The sequence below is a fragment of the Petaurus breviceps genome, unplaced genomic scaffold (genome assembly GCF_028583685.1).
Source record: "Petaurus breviceps papuanus isolate PSGF00001 unplaced genomic scaffold, PetGlider_PUasm1.0 76, whole genome shotgun sequence".
Taxonomy (NCBI): Eukaryota; Metazoa; Chordata; class Mammalia; order Diprotodontia; family Petauridae; genus Petaurus; species Petaurus breviceps.
Genome location: NW_027186473.1, coordinates 65,366,361 through 65,388,532, shown reverse-complemented (window position 1 = coordinate 65,388,532; position 22,172 = coordinate 65,366,361). Strand labels below are relative to the sequence as shown.

Sequence of the window (22,172 nt, the reverse complement as noted above, 5' to 3'; positions counted from 1 at the left end):
GACTCGGATAGATTTTTCTCCTCTTTCTCTTTATTTTTCTAAATGGTCTTTCCTACTCATATCCCTCTGTTGGCCAGCAGCAACATCAGCAGAATTTCTTTCCATATAGTTAGCATTTGTTATATCTTAGTAGATTGGGGGAGTTGTAGAGAAGTTTAATTTTGGAGAAAAAAAATTAACTCATTGACTATTGGGCACCTCTAGAGATCTCAGTCTACTTCCCAGTGGCATATTAAAGCTTTTTTCATCCAATAGTAATTTGGGAGGGGATGGGGGAAGAGTTGGTGCCTGCCCTAATCAACAACCTAGAGGCAACATTTATTGTTTTTAAGAATATTAAGAACAATTGAATACTCTTTCTAAAGATAGAATAGAAGAGAATTAAAATCAACGTACAGTGCCCTGGATATGAGCAGAATAAAAAAAAAATTGCCAGCAAGCACAGTTGTTAACAGACTAAACCATTAAAGAACATGAGCAAACTCATGTTAAAAAACTTCAGTCTTTCCAAGATATCATTTTTCTAGTGTGGACAGTACCTTCACAGGCACCAAGAATTCCTCCACAATTTAGTAGTTTATGTTAGAGAGCTGCTGTGGTTGATGACTTCATCTGCTTGAGGCCAGCCCAGTCATGAACTTCTCCAAATTTAGTGAGGGTAGGATGAGACCTTTCTAATCAATAGTTCCTGCCAGAATTTTTTAAATAGGATCTTAAATTTAAGAAGGGCCCTTAGAACCACATAATCTCATTTTACAATTGAGAGAATTGAGGCCTGAGAAGGTAAAATGATTTGCTCAAGATCACCCAGGTTGTGTAATATGTGCCATTTGAATCCATTCTGGGACTGCAGAGCCAAGGCTCTTAACTACATTGTGCTTCATTGATGCAAGTCTTTTAGGGACCAAGGTCACCTCCACACCAAAATGAATCATTGCTAGTGTAGAGTAGCTGAACTGACCAACAGCACCCCTGGGAATCCAGTCCCTGAGACTTACTCAGGGTAGGCCTTTTACTTCAATGTCTTTTTTTCTACATATATGGATATTTTCAAAACCATTCCATCCACATTGTTTCATTTGATCTTCATTGGCCTATGAGTTTTAAAAATAGGATAGTTTTCCTTCTGGGAATACTTAAGTGTAGTTAAAGGGCAGGAGAATGAATTGGTTTTCCTCTGAAAATCCCTTTCATTACAGAGTCTAGAATTTTAATTTTTTTTGGAGGTGGGGTGGATCCACTCTCTGGGCTGCATACTATTTGGCACAATCTAAGAAGAGTTCAATCACTGGATATGGAGAAAGCTCTAGGTAAGAGGTCTGTGTCATTGCCACACTAAATAATGGGATATAATAAGACCACAAGTCTCACCCATGAAATGGTTCCAAAATGCTGATTCAAATTTGGATGCTTCTGGTCAGCTATTTTGTTATTTTTATTTTTGTGCGAGACTGTATCCAGGGGCTGGGACTAAGTTAGAATATTCAAAGGACCTTAGAACAGGTAAGAGTAAGTCAGATCTGGGTCCTTCCCTTCATTCTTTTAACCACCTTCCTTCCCCTTGAGGTTCTGACACATTTGGGGGAGATTCCCAGAGGATCAAAAATGGAGTAGATTTTTAATTTTTAAGAGGATGGGTTCCAGAACTTAACTGATAATATGGAAGGTCTTTAGGCTAGGTAGCTTGGATTCATAATAACCACACTCTGAGTTGGCTGTGGGTTTGGAGAAGTTTGGAGTTTTTTGACGACCTTGATTCAGGTCAGTATACTCTAGAGTCATGCAACCACAACCTGGTCCCCTGACTAATGGGTTTGGTTCAGCAAACAAAGTAATAAAAAAAGCATTGGGATACTTGGGCTCATTCACCTTGGAATCCAACATTACTTTCTGATATTAAAGCTGAATGGGGATGATCTTACTGTTCTCAATTCCATTTGTTCTGCGAAGAAGGGAAAACTATCATACCAAGCAAGGACAAGGGCAAGTTCATGGTAATAGACTGATCAGTGGGAAGGCCCTAATCATTACATATTGGAAAAGAGTGCCTATTAGCTGAAGGGGTGTTGACACTTCTCCTGTGGTTAAAAGTTAGAAATTCAATCAACCAATGAGTCAATAAACATTTTTGGGGGCATCTAGGTGGCACAGTTGATAAGAGCATTGACTCTGGAGTCAGAAGAACCAGAGTTCAGGGGCGGCCAGGTGGCAGAGTGAGTTAGAGCACTGGCCCCAGAGGTGGGATGACCTGGGATGGAATCCGGGCTCTGATACTTAGCTCCACACCCAGAAATAGCTGGCCGTGTAACCTTGAGCAAGTTATTTAACCCCGACTGCTTTAAAAAAAAAAGAACCAGAGTTCAAATGCAGCCTCATAAGCTTATTAGCTGTGTGACACTGTGACACAATGTGTGACACATTAATTCTGAATGCCTCCAACATTCCACCGCCCCCAAAACACCCAATTATGTATTTTTTATTAAACAATTATTATGTGCCAGACACTGTATTAAGCACTGTGAATACAAAAAAAGGCACAGAGTTCCTACTCTCAAAGAGCTTATATTTTAATGGGGTAAACAACATATGCATACATTAGTACATACATTGGTACATACAAGATGAATCCCAAGAAGTTTGGCAGTAACATTTCAGGTGAAGACTTGAGTAGCTGAGGGGACTGAGAAAGGACTTCTGGAGAAGGTGGCACTTAAGTTAAGTCTTAAAGGAGGCCATAGATTCTGTGAGTCTGGGATGAGGAGGGAGAGCATTCTAGTCATGAAGAATAGCTAGCGCAAAGTCCTAGAGGTGGGAAATGGAGCATGTATATGAGAAACAGCTAGGAGGCTAATATTGCTGGGCTATAGAGTTCATAAATGGGAGGAATGTATTCAAATTGGAAAGAGGCCATGTCATAAAGAGCTTTAAATGATAAGCAGACTTCATCTTTGGTCCTAGAGATAATTAGGAACCATTGGAGTTTTCTGAGTTACAGGTGGTGGGAAAAAGGTGACATGCTTTAGAGAAATTACTTTGGCAGCTTTGTAGCACATGGATTGGGGTAAGGAGATACTTGTCTCTGGGAGGATAATAAGATGTTTATTTCAGTGCACGAGGTGGGTGGTAATGATGACCTGAAATAGTGCAATAACTGAGTAAAGAGAAGGGCACATAAGATGAAAGATGTCATAGAGAAAGAAATACCATGATGTGGCAAATGATTGGCTATGTAAGTTGAAGAAGATTAAATGGGGAGTCAAGGATAACAGTGAGGCTACCAGTCTAGGCATTCTGAAATGAAGAGGATTCTTAGGGAAGATTGAAAGAAGGGGAAATTTGAGGGGAAAGGTGAGTTGTGTTTTGGACATATTGAATTTGAGGTGTGTCTATGAGGCATCCCATTTGAAATATTCAGTTGGCAATTTGTGCCCATGGACAACTAGAACTCAAGAGACTGAAGCTAGAGATATAATTCTTTTTGAGTCCTTAGCATGGAGATCAAAATCAGGTCCTACATGAATTGATGCCTTAACAAGGGTATTTTCAGAGAAAAGAGGTCCCAGGACAGACCTTTGGGGAATACTCACAGAGGGCATGATATGGATGATAGTCTAGTAAAAGGAAACCGGGAGGGAATGGTCAGATAGGCAGGAGGAGAACCAGGAGAGAGGAGTGCCATGAAAATCCAGAAGAGAGGTTATCCAGGTGGAAAGCTGGTCAACAGTATTGAAAGCTGTAGAGAAAGGCAAGCAAGATGAGAACTAGTAAAAGGCAGAGGAAAAATCATTGGTAACTTGGAAGCTGTTTCAGTTGAACAATGATATCAGAAGTCATACTTCAAAAGATTAAAAAGAGATGAGAAGAGAGAGAGTAAAGGCAGTATTTTTTTTTGTTGGAATTTGGCTAAGAAAGGGAGAATAGCTTAGGTGGTGGTAGGATTTGGAGAATATCTTTTAAGAACATAGAAATTTGAGCATGTCTGTAGGTATCAGGGAAAGAACCAGTAAATAGGGAAGGAGAGAATGAAGATAATAGAGAAAGGGAGATGATTGTGGGAGCAGTTTTTTAGAGATAGTATGTGGAAGGGTTGATCTCAGTGACGGGATTGGCCTTCTCTTCATCAAAGACTGGAAAATGGGGGCTAGAATGGGAAATAATGAAAAGGGCTCATATAATGTAAGATATGGGAAGAAGAAAATCCTTGGTCCCAGGGAGGTTTGATGACTTGCCCATAGTTACACAGTAATAGGCTTCAGAGGTAGAATTCAAACCCAGACCTTCTGACTCTAATGGCTAAAGAGCAATTGCCTTTCCTCTCATAGTCTTCTGCCTCCCTAATAATGAAGAAAATATTTTGTAAACTTTAGAGATACAATATGTGTGAGTTTTTCTTCTTATTATTTTATTCCCATCTTTTGGATGGTTCTTCTTCAATTGCCTCCACAAAAGTCCCATGCCTTATTTTCACATGGATGTAACTTGGAATTCTCAAAGACTATGCCAGCAGAGCAGAGGCTTTGGTTTGCCCTACACACAGGGCAAAGCTTCATATACAGTCTGGATGACAAGCAGGCAGTTTTTCCTTAAGGGGAAAACCTAGCTAATTGTGGAGAAGTGCATGACCAGAAAATTGGATACCTGCAGGAGATGTACTTTTTGGGCCACAGCCATGAAGTAGAATATGGAGGAGCTGTTATTTGGTTTAGTGGAGAAAACAAGCCATCAACACTGAAGATCTGTTAAGCATTTAAATTATAAAGATGACAGGCAGCTAGGTGGTTCAGTGGATAGAGTGCTTGGCCTGCAGTCAGGAGCTTTTTAGACCAAATCTAGCCTCAGACACTTGCTAGATGGGTGACCTTGGAGAAATCACTTAACTGGTACCTGTCTCAGTTTCTTCAACTGTAAAATGGGGATAATAATAGCACCAGGATTATTTTGAAGATCAGATAATTGTAAATAGCATTTCACACAGTGCCTGGCATGTAAGAAGTGTTTAATAAATGCTGTCGTTATAATATGATGTAATAATATAATATAATATATGCCCAAAGCATAGCATACAAATACATATAAAGTATAGGTATGTACAGAATGGGGAGACATAACTTTAAAGGACTCTTCTCTTTTATGATAGGAATCAGTGGTATGATTACTTTAGAGTCCTCGCAGTGACTGAAACAGAAAGCTAACAGGACTGAGGTCTAATGTTGACCATCAGGGCATCAGAAGTAACCAAAGCTAAACGTGAATGTACAGCCCAAGCACATAGCAGCTAATTCAGGACAGACTGGGCCATACCTTCTGTCATTGAATGTGCAAGTGGATAAAGTCTTTGACATGTCTGAGTTTTAACCCTGTAGTGTATGTATACATCTATATGTATATGTACATACATGTGCATATCTAAAATTTTTTAGCTAAGTTTTGCAAAGTGTTTTACACATTTAATAATACCTAGCTTTGAAATGACTCTTTAGGGTTTGCAAAAATACTTTATGATGTAATAATAACTAATATTGATATATACTTTAAGATTTATAAAGGACTTTATAATATAAAAATAGCTCTATGTACATGCTTTATGGTTTGCAAAGCACTTTACACATATAATAATAATTATAGCTAACATTCACATAGTACTTAAAGGTTTGCAAAACAGTAACATTATAGCTAAATATATATGTATATATACATATGCACATATGTATCTTTGATGTTTTGTGGTTTACAAAGCATTTTATACTTAAAATAACAGCTAAGATTCATATACTATTTTAAGGTTTGCAAAGCACTTTGCTTAAATTACATCTTTTAATTTTTCAAGAAGTCTATAGGATAGGTAATTATAGCTAATTGCCCCCATTTTATAGAAGAAGATAGTGAGACTGAGAAAAATTGTGACTTGCCTAGGGGGTCATACAGCTAATAAGGTTCTCAGGTATCATTTGAACGCAGGTCTTTCTGACTTCAAGTTCAGCATTCTTTCCACTGTGCCACCTAGATCTCATTGTATCAGGATGTACACACACACACATACACACATATACACCATGAAAGTAACCACAGTTCCTTTTAAGAGACCATTTTGTGAGAATTGAGCCCCAGACTTTATAAAAGAAAGGGTGTATTTGTTCAGGAGTTGAATGAAAGGAGGAAGGAAAACTGAAAGTGTAATACTTCATAGTGGTGTGGGAGGGGGCTGTGGTTACTTTAAAATTCACCAGCTGCCACTGGACTGATTTCTTCATGTGTATGAGTGTGTAACTGTGCATTGAAGTATTGAACCTGTGATTTCATTGGCATAGGGAACTCCAGGTGAGGAAACCCACTATAAAACTGCAATTAATAATCTCAGAGAATTTCCTGGAGCAAGAGAGGATATGTTGTTTGCCCAGAGTCATCCTATCAGAACTTCCTGATTCCAAGACTGACTTTCTTTCTCTCTACTACATCAGGCCTCTTCTCATCCTTCAGACAACTCCACACCCAACATTTATTTATTTACTACTTGACCAAAGGAACTGAAATTCAACCTTAAGGAGACTGTTTTAACTTGGTCTTTGAAATGATGAGTCTGCTTCTTCAACTAAAAATGTAGCATGGTATGATTCCAGACAAAAACATATGATTCCTAATAAAAACCAGCTTTAAAAATTGTCCCTCATGCCACACAACTGTAACTTAGAATTCTTGGGCCTGGCATAAGCAAATTAAAGCACTCTGTGTGTGCGCGTGTGTATGCATGTATACGTGTGTGTGCGCGCACGTGTATGCATGTATACGTGTGTGTGTTGGAAGACATCCTAGAGTCAGCTACCAAAGGTTTAAATACCACCTTTGATGGTTTCTACTTGTGTGCCCTTGTACCTTGGGTAAGCTAATTAACCTTTCTGGGCCTTAGTAAAATGAGATGGTGGGACTAGATGGCCTCAGAGGTCTTTTCCAGCTTTTGATCTCAGATAATTTTATCCTTGGGACACCAGGAGGCCTGTGTATAGGATATATATGGATAGGGCTAAGCTAGAAAGGAATTCATTTGGGATATAGCTGCCAGGGGAAGAGAGCTCTGGGAACTCCTCATTTTAACCAATTTTTATTAATTAGATGACAAAGCCAGCTATTTCAGACTGCAAGTATTATTTGTATCTTTTAAATTTCTGTGCCCTGGGGCAAACCCTAGTGGTTCCACCATAATATTTATTCGGATATCTTATTAAGTGATGATTTCTAGTCTGTCAAAATCTGATTTGACCTTCTTTTTTTTTTTTTTAATAAAGAACCTGAGGTCCGAAGAAGTTACATGCCTTGCCCAAAGTCACATAGATAGGAAATAGCAGAGCTGGAATTTGAACTCAGATCTGGAATCTGACTCTCAGTCCTCTCTCTACAGTATCTTGCCTTCTTCTTTTCATCTTTGTTCTCATATAAATTTAATCCATTTTTACATTCAGTGTTCACAATACATATATCTAGGAAGAAAGGCAAGCAAATACATAGCTATGAACACTTAGAAATGTGTTTTGTTTTAAAAATGTATTTTTTTGGCATTAAGAAAACCATAGATATAATGACTTATTTTTTAAAACATTTTTATTAAAATTTCTAAGTTCCAAATTCTATCCTTCTCTCCCTTCCTCTCCTGCCCCCTCCTTGAGATGGTAAATAATCAGATTTAGTTATACAATTATGTAAAACATTTCCATATTAGTCATTTTGTATAGGAAGGCTTGAATAAAGAAAATAAATTGAAAAAAAGTAAAAAAAAAAGCATGCTTCAGTCTGTATTCAAACAATATCAGTTCTTTCTCTGGAGATGGATAGTATAGTATGTTTCATCATTAGTCCCTTGGGATTGTCTTGGATCGATGACATAGCTGAGAATAGCTACATCACTCACAATTCTTCATTGAACAATATTGCTGTTACTGTGTACACCATTCTCCTGGTTCTGTTCATTTCACTAAGCATTAGTTGTCATTCTTTCCAGGTTTTTCTGAAATCATCTAACTCATCATTTCTTACACCACAGTTAATATTTCATTGCAATCATATACTACAGCTCGTTTAACCATTCCCCAGTTTATGGGCATGACTTTGATTTCCAATTCTTTGCTACCACAAAAAGAGCTATTATAAATATTTTTGGACAAATATGTCTTTTTTCCTTCTTTTTGGATGTCTTTGGGATATAGACCTGGCAATATTATTGCTGGATCAAAGGGTATGCATAATTTTATAGTCCTTTGGGCATAGTGCCAAATTGTTCTCCAGAATGGTTTGGAATAATGCAATTTCAAAAAATCAGAATTGGCTTGCATTACAAAGAAACCAAAATTTTATCAACACTTTTTATCAACAGGTTACAGTGTGTCACATGTATGTGTCAAACTGTTCTTTGGATAGTTTCAAATCAAGTACAGTGTTGCTTCTACATAGATCATGGTAAAGAAAATTGGAGGCTTTCTTTTGTGTTTCTGACATCAATTTGATGATTTAAAAAAAACAAAAATGTTTTCAAGTAGCTTAAAATTTATTTAGGAAAAGATAAAACTAACATTGGCCTTGTAAAAGCCATGAACCAGGGAGAAATGAAATAAAACCCCCTTCTGTGAACAATTTAACAACATTGCCAAAACTTCCCCTCATAGTCTGTTTAACAGTGTGAATGAATCTCAAGAGATGCTGCTGGGACAGCCTTTAGCACTCTACTATTATTCAAGCTCAGCATGGAAGACACATGATGCACGTGTTATTTTTAGGATGAGGCTTTATGAACACAGAGCTGTCATGTTAAATGAAGGTGGCCATTTCTAGGAATTCTGATATCATGACTACTTAGTTGACAAACCACAGGCACTCTACAAGCTCCCATTGAGAGTCTCATTGTTTCCCAACCTGCCATACACTTTCTTATTACGTTAGAAGAGAAAATCATCTTGGGGTTTTTATTTTCCCTTGCTTTATTGCTCCTACCTTGATAGGTTCTGATAAAAGTACAATCCGTTGCTAGGTGATATTGGAGAGAGGGTGGAGGGGGAAAGAGAATCTCATAATTTGTTCTTGGTTCCAGGTTGACAGATGAGTCTAGTAGAGCATAGAGAAGGTTTTGAAAATAGCCCTGGCACTGCAATACTTTTAGAAAAATGCTGAGTTCCACAAACTTGCAAACTACTTTGACCTCATTAGGTCTAAGCAATTTGCAGTTTTACTTTGTATATAGCTGTCTTCAGCCATTGACAATGGCCATACCTTTGTTCTGGGCTTACCTTCTGCTCCTTACCACTAGGGATCCTGAGCCAGAAGTGGAGCCCTGACTTCCATATTAGTGCTCATAAGTCCAGGCTCTCAAGGAAGTAAAGTTCATTCAACAGTCCATTAATTTTAGAGTATGTACATGACATATGAATAAGGTGATAGGGCTACAAAAGCAGGAGCTCCTCAAGGAGATTATATTCTACTTGGTGTGGGGGCATTATAAAAAGTAAATAGAAAGGAAAAATAAAGGATATACTAAGTAATAAAAAGGAATTTTGAGAGGGAAAAAGAATTAACAATTGTAGAGATCAGAAAAGGCCTCATGTAAAGAAAAGGCTTTGATACAAGTAGATTCTCATCTGTTCGGTCAAGGTCTCTAGTATGATGATTTGGGTTTGGGGTGGGGTATCTGGCATAAGGGCTGTGTCATGTTATTCCCTTCTGAAGTAAAGTGTTTTCTTCCATTTTGCAGAGGGGAAAATTTGAAACATAGAAAGCCAGGTAATTTCCATAGCCAGGGAGGAAGTCAAAGGCTGATGGTAGAGAGCCGAAGTTTTTGCTTGTTGGGACAGGTTCTAAATAGGGAACATAATTTCATTTTAAAAACAAAGCAGAGAATTTTGTTTGGTGCAAGCTATTTTTTAAAATAGGGAAACCCCTTCTTTTAGCCATTTTCATCCTTATCTAATTTTCTAGTATACTCCAGAGATCTCCTAAAGTCATGAATCCATCATACATTGCTCAGAAACATATGTAATTGAGAAAATGTATCATAATACATCAAGGCAATCTGTAACCAAGGAATACTCAATTTTCCAATGTCCCTTATGGACTAAAGGGCTCAGTTGCTTAAGTTGACTTTGGCTTAGATTGATGGGTTACTCCAGCATTTTGTCCTTCTTTTAAAAAAAATAATGAAGATCTTATAATCCCCTACCTCCAGAGCCTTATGTTTTAAAAAGTGGTTCCATACTTATAATTTCATTTGTTCTTCCAAACAACTTGTGAGGTAGGATAAGAGTCATCATTCCCATACCCTCCCAATGAAAAAACTGAGGCACAAAAGTATGAAAAGACATGTCTCCAGGGCACTACCAAGTCAGTGGTAAAGCCAGGACTCTACTCTTGTATTCTTTCTACCAGATCTTATCCAGGACATCACACACTATATCCTTCATTAACTTTAGATTACTCTTATGGGCAGATGTATTATACCACTGGGTGGCTATTTCTGAGGCACTACTCAATACATCACTCATGCTTGGTTCCCTAAGAACTTTAAGGGGTATTAAAACGAACAACTTTTTTTTTCCATTTGTAGATGTCTAGAGAATGGCCTCCCCTTTTCTGGATGATGCTTTTGCCAGAGGGAAAGAAGCATTCCTCTCTCTCACACTGGAATGTTGAAATATCCTGGCTGCTAATACAAAGTGAACTAAGGCCTGCATATTTGGTATACCGGACAAAAGTCTTTATTCGTATCTTCTGTTACTGATTCTTGTGACATATCATATTGGCCTCTCCTTAGGATTTAATTAATTCTTTGGATATGAAAAAGACTTGTTTCTTTCAATACACTTTTTTTTTTGCCTTTTGGAGGGCAATTGGAGTTAGGTAACTTGCCCAAGGTTACACGGCTAGTATTTTTGTGTTAAGTGTCTGAGGATGGAACCGAACTCAAGTACTCCTAACTCCAGGGCCAACGCTTTACTTACTGCGCCACCTAGCCACCCCAAGACACTTTTAATCTACTGTGCAAAGATTTTGCCTAAGTCCCTGTGGCCCAAGAATGAGCAGATGCAAAACTCATCCATCTCCTAGGTTTCCCCAAATTTAAATTTAAATTGTTTTGAATCCTGAGAGCCTAGCCCATTCGCCCTCCTAATCACCCTCAAGTTTGATGTTCCTTCAAAAAGAAGAGAGCTGAGAGTTTATCTGCCTCTTTATGCCCATCCAATATTTTTGTTTAAGTGTCAGTCTGACTGTGATAAGCATCGTAGAAAAAGAGAGATGGATGGTACTGAGGAGGAGCTCATTAACAATTAGGGAACTGCTCTACTATCATTGGCACCACATAATGGATTGACAATTGCCATCCACAATTAGGGAATAGCTACATTATAGTCAGTGTCCTGTAATGGATTATTGACAATTGCCTCAGAGTCACACAGAACTCATTTTCTATCATGAAAATTTGCCATAGTTTTCATTTGTCCTATTCTTTTTCCCTTACTGTGCTTTGTAAAGTTGTTTTTTAATGAAGGGCTATGAGCTATGTTGTCACTTTCCAATTTGTCTTGTTCAAACAGAGGCTGGGAATTTGGTACATGTGGTAAAAAGTGCTTCCTGTGAAAGTTCTTAGGATATTCTCTTACTGATTCTGCTCAGAGGGAAATGCAGACATGGATATTCTCAGTTACATCCAACATAGTTAGCATTCACCTAAAGTATGGCATAATCTAGGAGCCAATGTTCACACCAAAGTATAGATGTTAAAATCAGGCTAAGGATGATACTAAGTTTATCAATTATTTCAGAATTAAAAATGATTTATTATAAGAAATAATGAATATTACACTAAGATGCTGTGTAGCTTAGATGACAGAGAACTGACCTTGAATCTTAAGCAAGACCTAGGTTCAAGGCTTTTATTGAAACAGGCTCAAAGGATCAGAGATTTAGAGCTGGAAGGGATGTTAGAAATCAACTAGTCCAGTTTCATTATTTTACTGAGGAGGAAACCGAGGCCCAGAGGTAGCACAGTTGTAGACCTGAGATTCAGACATAGGTCCTCTGATTTTAAATTTCACATTCTTTCCACTATGCTATGTACTTCTTATACCCTGTGACCAGGGACAAGTTACTTAGCCACAGCATAATAAATAACATATAAGTTGAAGACAATTTGCCCACCTGCTTCTCTAGAGGCATTTTTCACAGTAGAAATTTGCCTCATCGATAATGACAGTAGCTAGCATTTGCATGCTCTCAGCAACCTGGTGAGGAAATGCTATTATGATAGATGAGGAGAGAGTCCAAACGAGGATTGACGACATGCCAAGTGACTGAGGCAGGATTGGAACTCAGGTTCTCCTAACTTCAAGTCTGTGACTCTATGTACTGTGCTGCCTACCTGCTGCAGTTCAAAGCAAGAACAACAACACAAAAACGTGCACACCAATCACTTAACATTTATATAGCACCTACTCTGACCTTACACTTTACAATTATTATCTTATTTTATTTTCACAAGAACCCTGGGAGATAGGTGCTATTATTATCCTCCATTTTGCAGATGAGGAAACTGAGGCAAGAAGAGATTAAGTGACTTGCCCAAACTCACACAGTTAGTAAATGTCTAATCTGGATTTGAATTCAGGTCCTCCTGAATCCAGGCCCAATGCTCTATCCACCAAACCACCTAGCTGTGTACTATGCAGCAGGTATTTGGGATTAAAAAATAAAATAAAACAGTCTCTATTAGTAAGGAACTTAAATTCTAAAGATATGTACAACAGAGACATTTATATTTGACTTACAGAATAAATAGAAATAAATACAAAATAATTGGGCACTTCTAGTTAAGGGGAATCAGAAAGACTTCATGTAGAAGATAGTGCTTGAACTGTTTTGTAGGAATAGAGGGATTCTGTGAAATCGATGAGAGGAGGAGGTGCATTCCAGGCATGGGGCACAGCCTCTGCAAAGACACTGAGAGGAGACGGAGCATCATGTTTCAGCAGAGAGATGGTCACCTTGGCTAGATTGAAGAGTGTAAGATGGAGAATAGTTTTTACAAAACTTTACACTCACTAAGGAGTGGAGTTTGCTTTTGATATTATAGGCAATGTAAAGTCACCAACGTTTCTTGGGTAGGGGAACAACAGCTTCAGGCCTGCTTTGCAAATGTTTACATTTAAGTAAATGGAACTCAATCCATAAACTGTTGTAATAACTGATTTGTTCCAGGTCTCTGGTAGGAATCTTAGTCTATTCCCATTGATTTCTCTTCATGTCATAATTCATGTATACTATTCTGCTTCTGTTTCTTTCTGCTCTGTATCACCTTCAATCATTTCTCAACATTTCCTTGCATTCTTCATATTTGTTTACCTTAATTTCATTTGACATTCTTTATGCTTCTCCCCCCACCGCCCCATGATTGGAATTTAGTTTATTTCCATTTTTTTGCAATTACAGATAATTTTGATATAATCATCTTTGAATAAAACTCTGATGGTATGTTGTCCAAAATGAAAAAAAAATGAGGTTTTTTTTGTTGTAGGTAGCAAATGGTGCAGTGGATAGTACACTGGACTTGACTGGAGTCAGGAAGACCTAAGTTCAGATGTAGACTCTAATACTTCCTAGCTGTGTGACCCTAAGTAAGCCACTTAACCTTTTGTCTCTCTCAGTTCCCTCATATGTAAAATGAGTATAGTAATCCATGATTGTTGTGAGAAAAAAAATGAGATGATAGTTGTAAAGCATTTTGCAAACCTTAAAGTGCTATATAAATGCTACCATTATTATTGATTCATATGTTCAATTGCTTCAACGGAATTTACTTCTTTTGCTTTTTATCATATAGAATTGTTTTAAAAATACTTGTGAAGAAAGAAAAATTCAGAAGTATTCAGCTTACTTAGGTAAGATATATAGGAAGCAAAGGACTATACAACTGTGCTAACCCTTTGACTCAGTAATACCACTTCTACGTCTGTATCCCAAAGAGATCATAAACACGGGAAAAGGACCCATATGTACAAAAATATTTATAGCAGGTCTTTTTGTAGTGACCAAGAATTGGAAATTGGGAGGATACTTATCAATTGGGGAATGACTGAACAAGTTGTGGTATATGAATGTATTGTTCCATAAGAAATGATGAACAGGTGGGCTTTAGAAAAGAGCCTGGAAAGACTTACATGAACTGATGCTGAGTGAAGTGAGCAAAACCAGGAGAACATTGTACACAGTAGCATTAACTTTGTGTGATGACCAACTTTGATAGACTTAATTCTTCTCAGCAATGCAAGGATCTCAGGCAACTCCAAAAGACTAATGATGGAAAATGCTTTTCACATCCAGAGAAAGAACTATGGAGTCTGAAGGCAGATGGAAGGATGCTTTTTGCTCTCTTTCTTTTTTTTTTTGTCTTTCTCATGGTTCCTCCATAGTTTCTAATTTTTCTTTACAACATGATTAATGTGAAAATATGTTTAATGTGAATATTGCACACCAACTTGGGGAAGTGGGTAGGGAGTGAGGAGGAGAAAATTTAGAATGTTATGGAGGTGAATGTTTCAAACTAAAAATTAATTAATAATAATTAAAAAACAAACCAAAACAAAACAAAAATAAAAAAGGATATACAGGAAGCTGGGTGGTGCAATGGATAGAGTACTAGGCCTGGAGTGAGAAAGACTCCTCTTTGTGAGTTCATATTTGACCTCAGATGCTTACTAGCTATGTGACCCTGGGCAAGTCACTTAACCTTATTTGCCTCAGTTCCTCATTTGTAATATAATCTGGAGAACTGGCAAACTACTCCTTTTGCATTTCTGCTAAGAAAACCCCTAATGGGGCCATGAAGAGTCAAACATGACTGAAAACAAGTGAACATCAAGGATAAGATATACTGGAAAGTCTCAATCTTCAAGACAGAACTATAGGCTTTAGTTCATTTGAACCTTTCCTCATCTCATAAAGCTTGCTTTCTCGCCACTGTGACAGCTAGAATTCTATCTTCCCATCATGAAGATATCTCTTGAGAGTAAAATAGTACATCATTTTGACAGGGCAGAATGAGAAGAGAAAAACCTATTGAAAGTTTTCAGTTTATGTTGATTGAATCAATGTCCTGTTTATAGGTGCTATTTCTTAGTCACTCCATCAAATCCAACCAACTCCTATTCATTTCTTTAAAAAAAAATCACAATTTCTACAATTTCTCATCAGTGATATTTATAGTTCCTTCACATCTGGGCCCACATCTGCAAAAAGTATCATTAACCTAAACAGTAATGTGAGTGGAGGCACAAAGAAGTTGAGCCGTGGGCTATACCATAATATTCTAAAGGAACAACTTGGAAATCTTAAGGGGCTGTGGGTTACGTGGGGATGATCCATATGGAGCTAAGTTTTCAACTACTACTTGTTACCTTGGGTTCTGCTTCCTTCCTCTGGGGCATTTTTTGCCAGATCAGAAGAATTTGAGTGCTCCTTGAAAAATGTGCATGAGTGTGGGGAAGAATTCAAACATTATTTTTAGATTCTTAGGTGCGTGGATGGCTTAGGAGGGTGCTTAAAAAGTTTAAAAATTGGGAACTTTTTCTACAACTTTTTTTTCTAGGACTTAGTATGTAATTGTGATGGTTTCCTTATCGTTCTTCGTGGTTTCCTGAAAAGAGGAAAGCCAATTCTTTGATCCAGCCCAGTGTATTATTTTATATGTGATATTCTGGCTTTCTTTGATTACTTTGGAGTTCTTGGAATAATAATAATTATAAAAGGTTCCTCAGTGAAAGGGCAATGAGATATCTCTTTCCATTGTTTATTAGTGCATTGGAATTTTGAAATAATAATTGTGGGACAACTTGGCGTGACTCAACTCATTGGTATTCAAAACTTTGCCCAAATTCTGGTGGCCCAAGAATGAGCAGATGCAAAACTCATCTTATCTCCAATGCTTCTCTGAAATTAAAGTTGAAGTGATTTGGAATCTTGAAAGGCTAGCCTATGCTCCCTCCTGTTCACCTTCAAACTTGATATTCTTCCAAAAAGAAGAGAGCCGAGAGAGTTTATTTGCCTCTTTATGCTCCTGTATAATATTTTTGTTCAAATGACAGAGTCTCCTGGATGATCTGGTTTTTAGATGTTTCTTCACTCTACATGGGACTCTTTTGTTTGAATATTTGTTTTGGGAGGGAGATGGAAGAGGGGAGCCATTTGTATTTTGGAAACTAAACATAGAGCAGTAAAATAGAAAGAATGAGTTTGGAACCATTGCCTAATCTTGGACAAGTCCTATTCTCTTGGTCTCAGTTTCTTCATCTTTGGATAAAAAAAAAGAAGTTGGACTAAATGGCCACACAGCCCCCTTCCAGATGAAGACCTATGTTCCATGAGCTCATATTAATATAGTACTTTTAATCTTGCAAAACTTTACATATATTGCCTTATTTGATCCCTACAGCAACCCTGGGAAGTAAGTGCTATTATTACCCCCATTTTACAGAGGAGGAAACTGAGGCATAGAGAGGTTAAGAGGTTTACCCTGGATCACATAGTTTGGAAGTGTCTGAAGTTGGATTTGAATCTAGGTTTTCCTGACTCCAAATCCAGAGCTCTAATCACTGTTTTCTCCCATATGTAAGACACTAATTAGGAGAAGTAGCATGGTGTAATGAACAGAAGGTTGCCCTCAATCTCAGTCAAAAAACCTGGTTTAAGTTCTTTTTCCAACTAGCTATATGGCCATGGCCAAACTACCTAACTTCCCAGTGACCCAAGCAATTTTCTTTGCCTCCATTCCAGAATTCCCTAAATGAATGAATTCACAGGTTCTGACCATCTTCCTCCTTCCCAAACCTCAACTCTGACTAAAGGAAAGTGTTAAGTTAAATATGAAGGATTCATAGTCTTCAGTAAAGTCAAACATTAGATGGAAATGCCCAAGGAAAAGAGTGAAAATATTAAAAGGAGATAGAACTTTTTAAATGACTGTTTTGCTTCATGTTCTTTTTCTATTCCTGACTTTTCTGATAAGGTGAAAAAGAATAATAAAGTTTGGTGGTACATTTTCTTCTCACTTTTACCTTAAAATAGAAGAATTTCCACAGGCCTTTATCAAGGTCCTTGATCTTTACTCCCCTTCATTTCTCAGCTAACTGCAGGAAGAATAGAGCCCCAAATGGAAAGGAGGTGATTCGAATGATTGAGTCTGTGCTGTTAAAGTTATTGAGGTCACCCTAATACCAAATTAGAGGGTAGTTAGGGAAGAAGAATGTTTCCTGTATTAAAGACTTGAGATAAGAACTTTTACATTAAGTCAAATGATTGAGGTGGTGAAATCCAAGCCACTAACAAGTGAGGGAAATTTTAAAGAGCAAGACTCAGGAACACTTGAGGTTATTTTAAAAAGGATTTTAAAAATTCCTCTAACATGTCAAGACATTCCAATCATCTTTTCAGAGGCTTTAGTAATCTGCCTAATTTTCTGAGTCTGTTAGGAATGAGCTGACTAGGTTATGCTTACAGCTCAGTGAGGATGTTTTTCTTTTAATTAGTATGGGTCTCTTTGGGTTGTTTTAAGGTTCTTTCTAAGATTCCAGAATAAAAAGTGAAGCTCTAGACTCACATTCTGTGATTTTGTAAAGACATGGCTAGTTCCATCCTTGCATTAATATGTCTTTACGATGCTGCTTCTGTCTATCTTAGCATCTTGGCATCTTGGGGGTGAAAGGGAGAGACCTTAAGAGTTCATAGGCTTCAACTCCTTCATCTCCCTGATAAGGAAACTGAGGCCCAGAGAGCTTGTATGTATTGAAAGTCTTGGCTTGTGAATGGTCTACTTGACCATTTTCTCCATTTAGTTTAGTAATGGGAAAGAAATTTCAGCACTCAAAAGTCACTAGAAAGGGGAAAAAATCTTGGGTGAGAGATTTTTACTGTCTAGACATATGCTTAAGAAGAAATGACATTTGGGGAAACTTTATTTCTGAGGCTAGATGTGAAATGTGATCCATTACTGAGACTGATATCTTTGCTTTCGGCATTCTCTCTCAGACAAATGAAATGTCCTTGTGGTTCCTCTTGGGGCCTCCAAAACTTTATCCTGGATCTTCCCTTGTCTCTACTTTCTTCTTTTGACATCCTCCTCCATTCCCATGACTTCAAGTGACACCTCTACTTAGAAAACTCAGCATTTCTGATTCCATTCATTCCCCTGAGCATTAATTCTGCATTTCTAGCTGCCTTCTGGACACCTTCACATGGATGTCCCATTGGCATTTCAAATTCACCATATACAAATCAAACCTCTGCCCTGCTAGAACCCCTCATTCTACCCAACTCTTTTATTTCTGAGGATAGTGCTGAAATGTTCCCAGGCCTCCAGTTTCAAAACCTCAACATCATCTTTGATTCCTTCCTCTCCCATACTATAGGAACATACTCCCTGTTCCAAAATCCAGTCAATTCCAAGTCATGGGATTGTAATATTACGTATTTATTTTTTACTATTTGAAAGAGAATTTTATTGTCAATACAGTTGAAAATGACAATGCACAAAAGCATAAGAGCCTTGGAGGTTCTCACTTCCCTCTCACTTGGAATGCCAAGGAGAAAAGAGTTAAAGAAAAATGAAATCACAATGACCACATCTATAGACAAGAGGTTTGGTTCAAAAGAAGCCAACATAATTAATCCAATGACTGTGAACAGTTTCTCTAAGTAAGATTAAGATATTGTAATTGTAGTGTTTTCATTGGACTTCTCTTTAGTGAAAGAAGGGGACCTGCTTGAGGGAGATGAAGACTGAGTACACTGGGGACACATCCTTGGAGGCTTGGGGGTTGAAGTCCCATAGCTGAGTCACATGTTCCCACTTAGTGCTAAGAGAAGTCTCTTCAATATAATTAACAAAAGCTTCTTCAGTTGCCCTGAAAAAAAATTATAGTATTTATCTAACAATAAATTTTCTTCTCTGTCTACCAACCTATTTTTCTAAGCTTATTTCAATGACTATCTGTAGCAGCAAGCACCCCAGCGTCCCCAGGGTGGCTGCTCAAACAGGTTCTTGGATCTGCTTTGATAAAGGAAAGCAACTCAAAATGGGTTAACAAGTTTACTTTAATCAGTCAAATATATATATCGTTTACCTAGTTCAGGGGAAAAAGGTCAGCACCCCAAACTTCAAAGGATACAGACAGAATTATCAAGACAAAAATAGATCAAGTAGACAGATTTCCAAACTGTCCAACCATTACATTCATACCAAACAACATCTGGGTTTCAAAGCCCGGGGTGGGGGGGGCCCTCTGGACAATAGCTTCCCAGAATCCATATCAAATCACAGAACACTTCTCAAAGTGAGCCCCAAAACAAAGCCTCACATCAGGGCTTATATAGCCTTCTCCTGGCTCAGAGAATGTAACAACCTTATTGACTCACTGCCCAATCAAAAAGTATCTACTGAAAAACAAGCCTCCCACCCCAGGCTCCAGGTGCACTTTAGCCTAGGGGCAGGGAAAATCTTCAAAATTTACATTCCCATTACACTATCCTTCATCTACTTTGTGCTCTGGTTAAGCTAAAATTCTTGCTGATCTCAGTTTTGCCTTTCCTAACTCAGTGTTCTCTCCTAACTCAGCCTTAACAAGAGCAAGGTGACTGGAGCTTGTTCCAAGCAGGGTGCATATATCTGAAGGGGCATGCTTCCTCTCTCTAATGAGTCTTCATGAGCTTCATGTTGTGTAAGGCATCATGTGGACTTTAGCTGGACTCACTGGAAAGCAGAATTCATTAGTGACTTGTACAGATGGCTAGGGAGGAAAGTGATGCTTGTGATGTTGCACAGCTCTCCCTCACTTAATTTAATTTACTTGCAAATTATGACATCACCTTCCTGATGACATGGTCCCCTTCCAGAATGAAGGACAAACAGTGATAATAAATTACCCATGAATAGGAAGGTGAAGACCAGCAGACTCCATCTACAATTCTGAGACTTACTCACACCTGAGGTAAGTTTTCCCCAGTCTGGTCTTACTCTACTTCTTCCACTAGTGGTGATCTCCCCAGTAGTGGTTTCTGAGAGTGTCTGATTTGTGTCACAATGCCCAAGGTCTCTCTTCTGGTCTCCATATCCTATCTGACTACCTTTCCCTCAGGTGTTGGAATTCCTAATTACAACTTTTCCTGGAATAGACACCAGTCATCTTGGAATGCTGAGAATTATTTTTATCTTTCAAAGTCAAGCTCAGCTATTACCTCATCTGTAAAGGATTCCCTCATCCTCTTAACTGAAACTGATCTTTCCCACTCAAGTTTCTTAAAGCATTTTGAGATTTCAGTTTTGCCTCTATCACATCCTATCTTGTGTTGAGCTACTTGTGTCCTTGTATTATCCCTCCCATTCTAAGCTCCTTGGGGCCAGGAATTATGTTGTTTTTAAGCTTTCTATCCCCAGTATCTAGCTCAGCATCTTACACATAATAGAACTTTAATGGGTGTTTGCTGAGTTTGCTTGTATTTTTTTTTCAGATTGTATTGGAGTAGGTTAAGTAAGCCAGACAATTTTACTTGTAACTTCTATAAAGTCTTGTCTTCCTGACTTCATAATGTGGCCTCAGAAAAGGAAACAGCTGTTATTACAAATGGAGAGTAGCTCTACCCAGACATTGAATAGACAATTATAAATGTCTGGGTTTTTTCCTTTTCTGTGGTGACTGTTTTTAGAAGTGGAGTAAGACCACATTAACCAAAGGACATTTTTATTGGTGGTTAGGAGCCAATGACTACTACATCTATAAAATATCTTCATAAAAAAATGATTCTCAAATATCCCAACAGTGTTGACGATTGTATCAGTGAAGATCATCTGGACAGAGTTCTGGAATCAGAGAATACTGGACCTGGAAGGAACGTTAGAGATCCCTTAGTCTGACTCCTTCATCTTGTTTTATTTTTCTCAAACATTTTTTTTTTTTGCATCACCTTGATTTCCCATTATGTTCTCTTTCCTCTCCCCCATCCCAGGGATTAGATGGTAAAAGCTTTTATTTTTTTTTAAATTTTTTTCAGTGAACAAAAAAGAAATTTAATATTCCTTACACCTCACCCAGCCCACTGAAATGAATGAAAAAGGCAACCGATGTAGCAAATATACATTGTCAAGTCAAGCAAAATACATCCCCACACTGGCCATCTTGAAAAAAAAAAGTTTCATTGTGTACCTTGAGTCTATCACTTCTCCATCAGGAGTCCTTTGGAATCTTGGTCATTGTATTGATCACAGTACTTAAGTCTTTCAAAGTTTTTGCTTATATAATTATATAAAAATTATATATGATTTATTAACATTAATAATTATATATTAACAATTTTGTAATGATTATATAACAACAATTTTGTTGCTATATAAATTGTTCTCTTGGTTAAATCTCACTTCACTAGGCATCAGTTCATAAAACTCCCAGGTTTCTTTGTGACTTTCTCTTTTATCATTTCTTGTGGCATGGCAGTATCCAGTTATATTAATATATCATAATTTGTTCAATCATTTCTCGATTGATGGATGCACACTTATTTTTCAGTAACTTCATTTTACAGTTGAAGAAATGGGAGCAGAGAGTTTGGAAGAGATCTAAGACACATTAATATTGTTTATTTTTTCTTCTTCTTTTTAGATGGTCATCCCTGCCCTGTGATTCTTTGGGACTCATCATTGTCTCCAACAGATAATGGAAGTCATTCTTCTGTTTCACTCACTTGGGGTGCTTATCAACAATTACTCAAGCAGAAGTGTTGGCAAAATGGTAGAGCTCCCAAAGCTGAATGGGGATGTACTGAAGTACATCACCATGAATGGTCTAAGATGGCACTTTTTGATTTTCTGCTTCAGGTAAGAAGCAAATCAAGTCCATAGTTGGGTCCAACAAATATTTGAATTTTATAATAATGGTACATTTGAATGGGTAAACATTAGCACTTTGAGGAATTTCACATGAGTTTAAATTGTACTTAAACTCTAGTCTGACAGAAGAATTAGGACTTTTTAGATTCCTGAGCAAAAATTCTAGAAAGTTCATTGTAATTTATTGAAAGATGAATTTTTGTGGTTGTTCAGTTGTCTCTCTTTGTGACTCCACTGGGTTCTTCTTGGCAAAGATCCTGGAGTGGTTTGCCAT

The 22,172-nt window shown here is 37.7% G+C and overlaps 1 protein-coding gene across 2 annotated transcripts in view; it reads left to right on the top strand.

The window, feature by feature from the left end:
- Positions 1-22,172, top strand: part of GASK1B (golgi associated kinase 1B) — a 53,748-nt gene that overhangs the window by 2,694 nt on the left and 28,882 nt on the right. For both annotated transcript variants that reach the window (XM_069105633.1, XM_069105634.1), the window contains exon 3: positions 21,672-21,886. In XM_069105633.1, the coding sequence (XP_068961734.1) occupies positions 21,672-21,886 (215 nt within the window). The remainder of the gene's footprint in view (positions 1-21,671; positions 21,887-22,172) is intronic.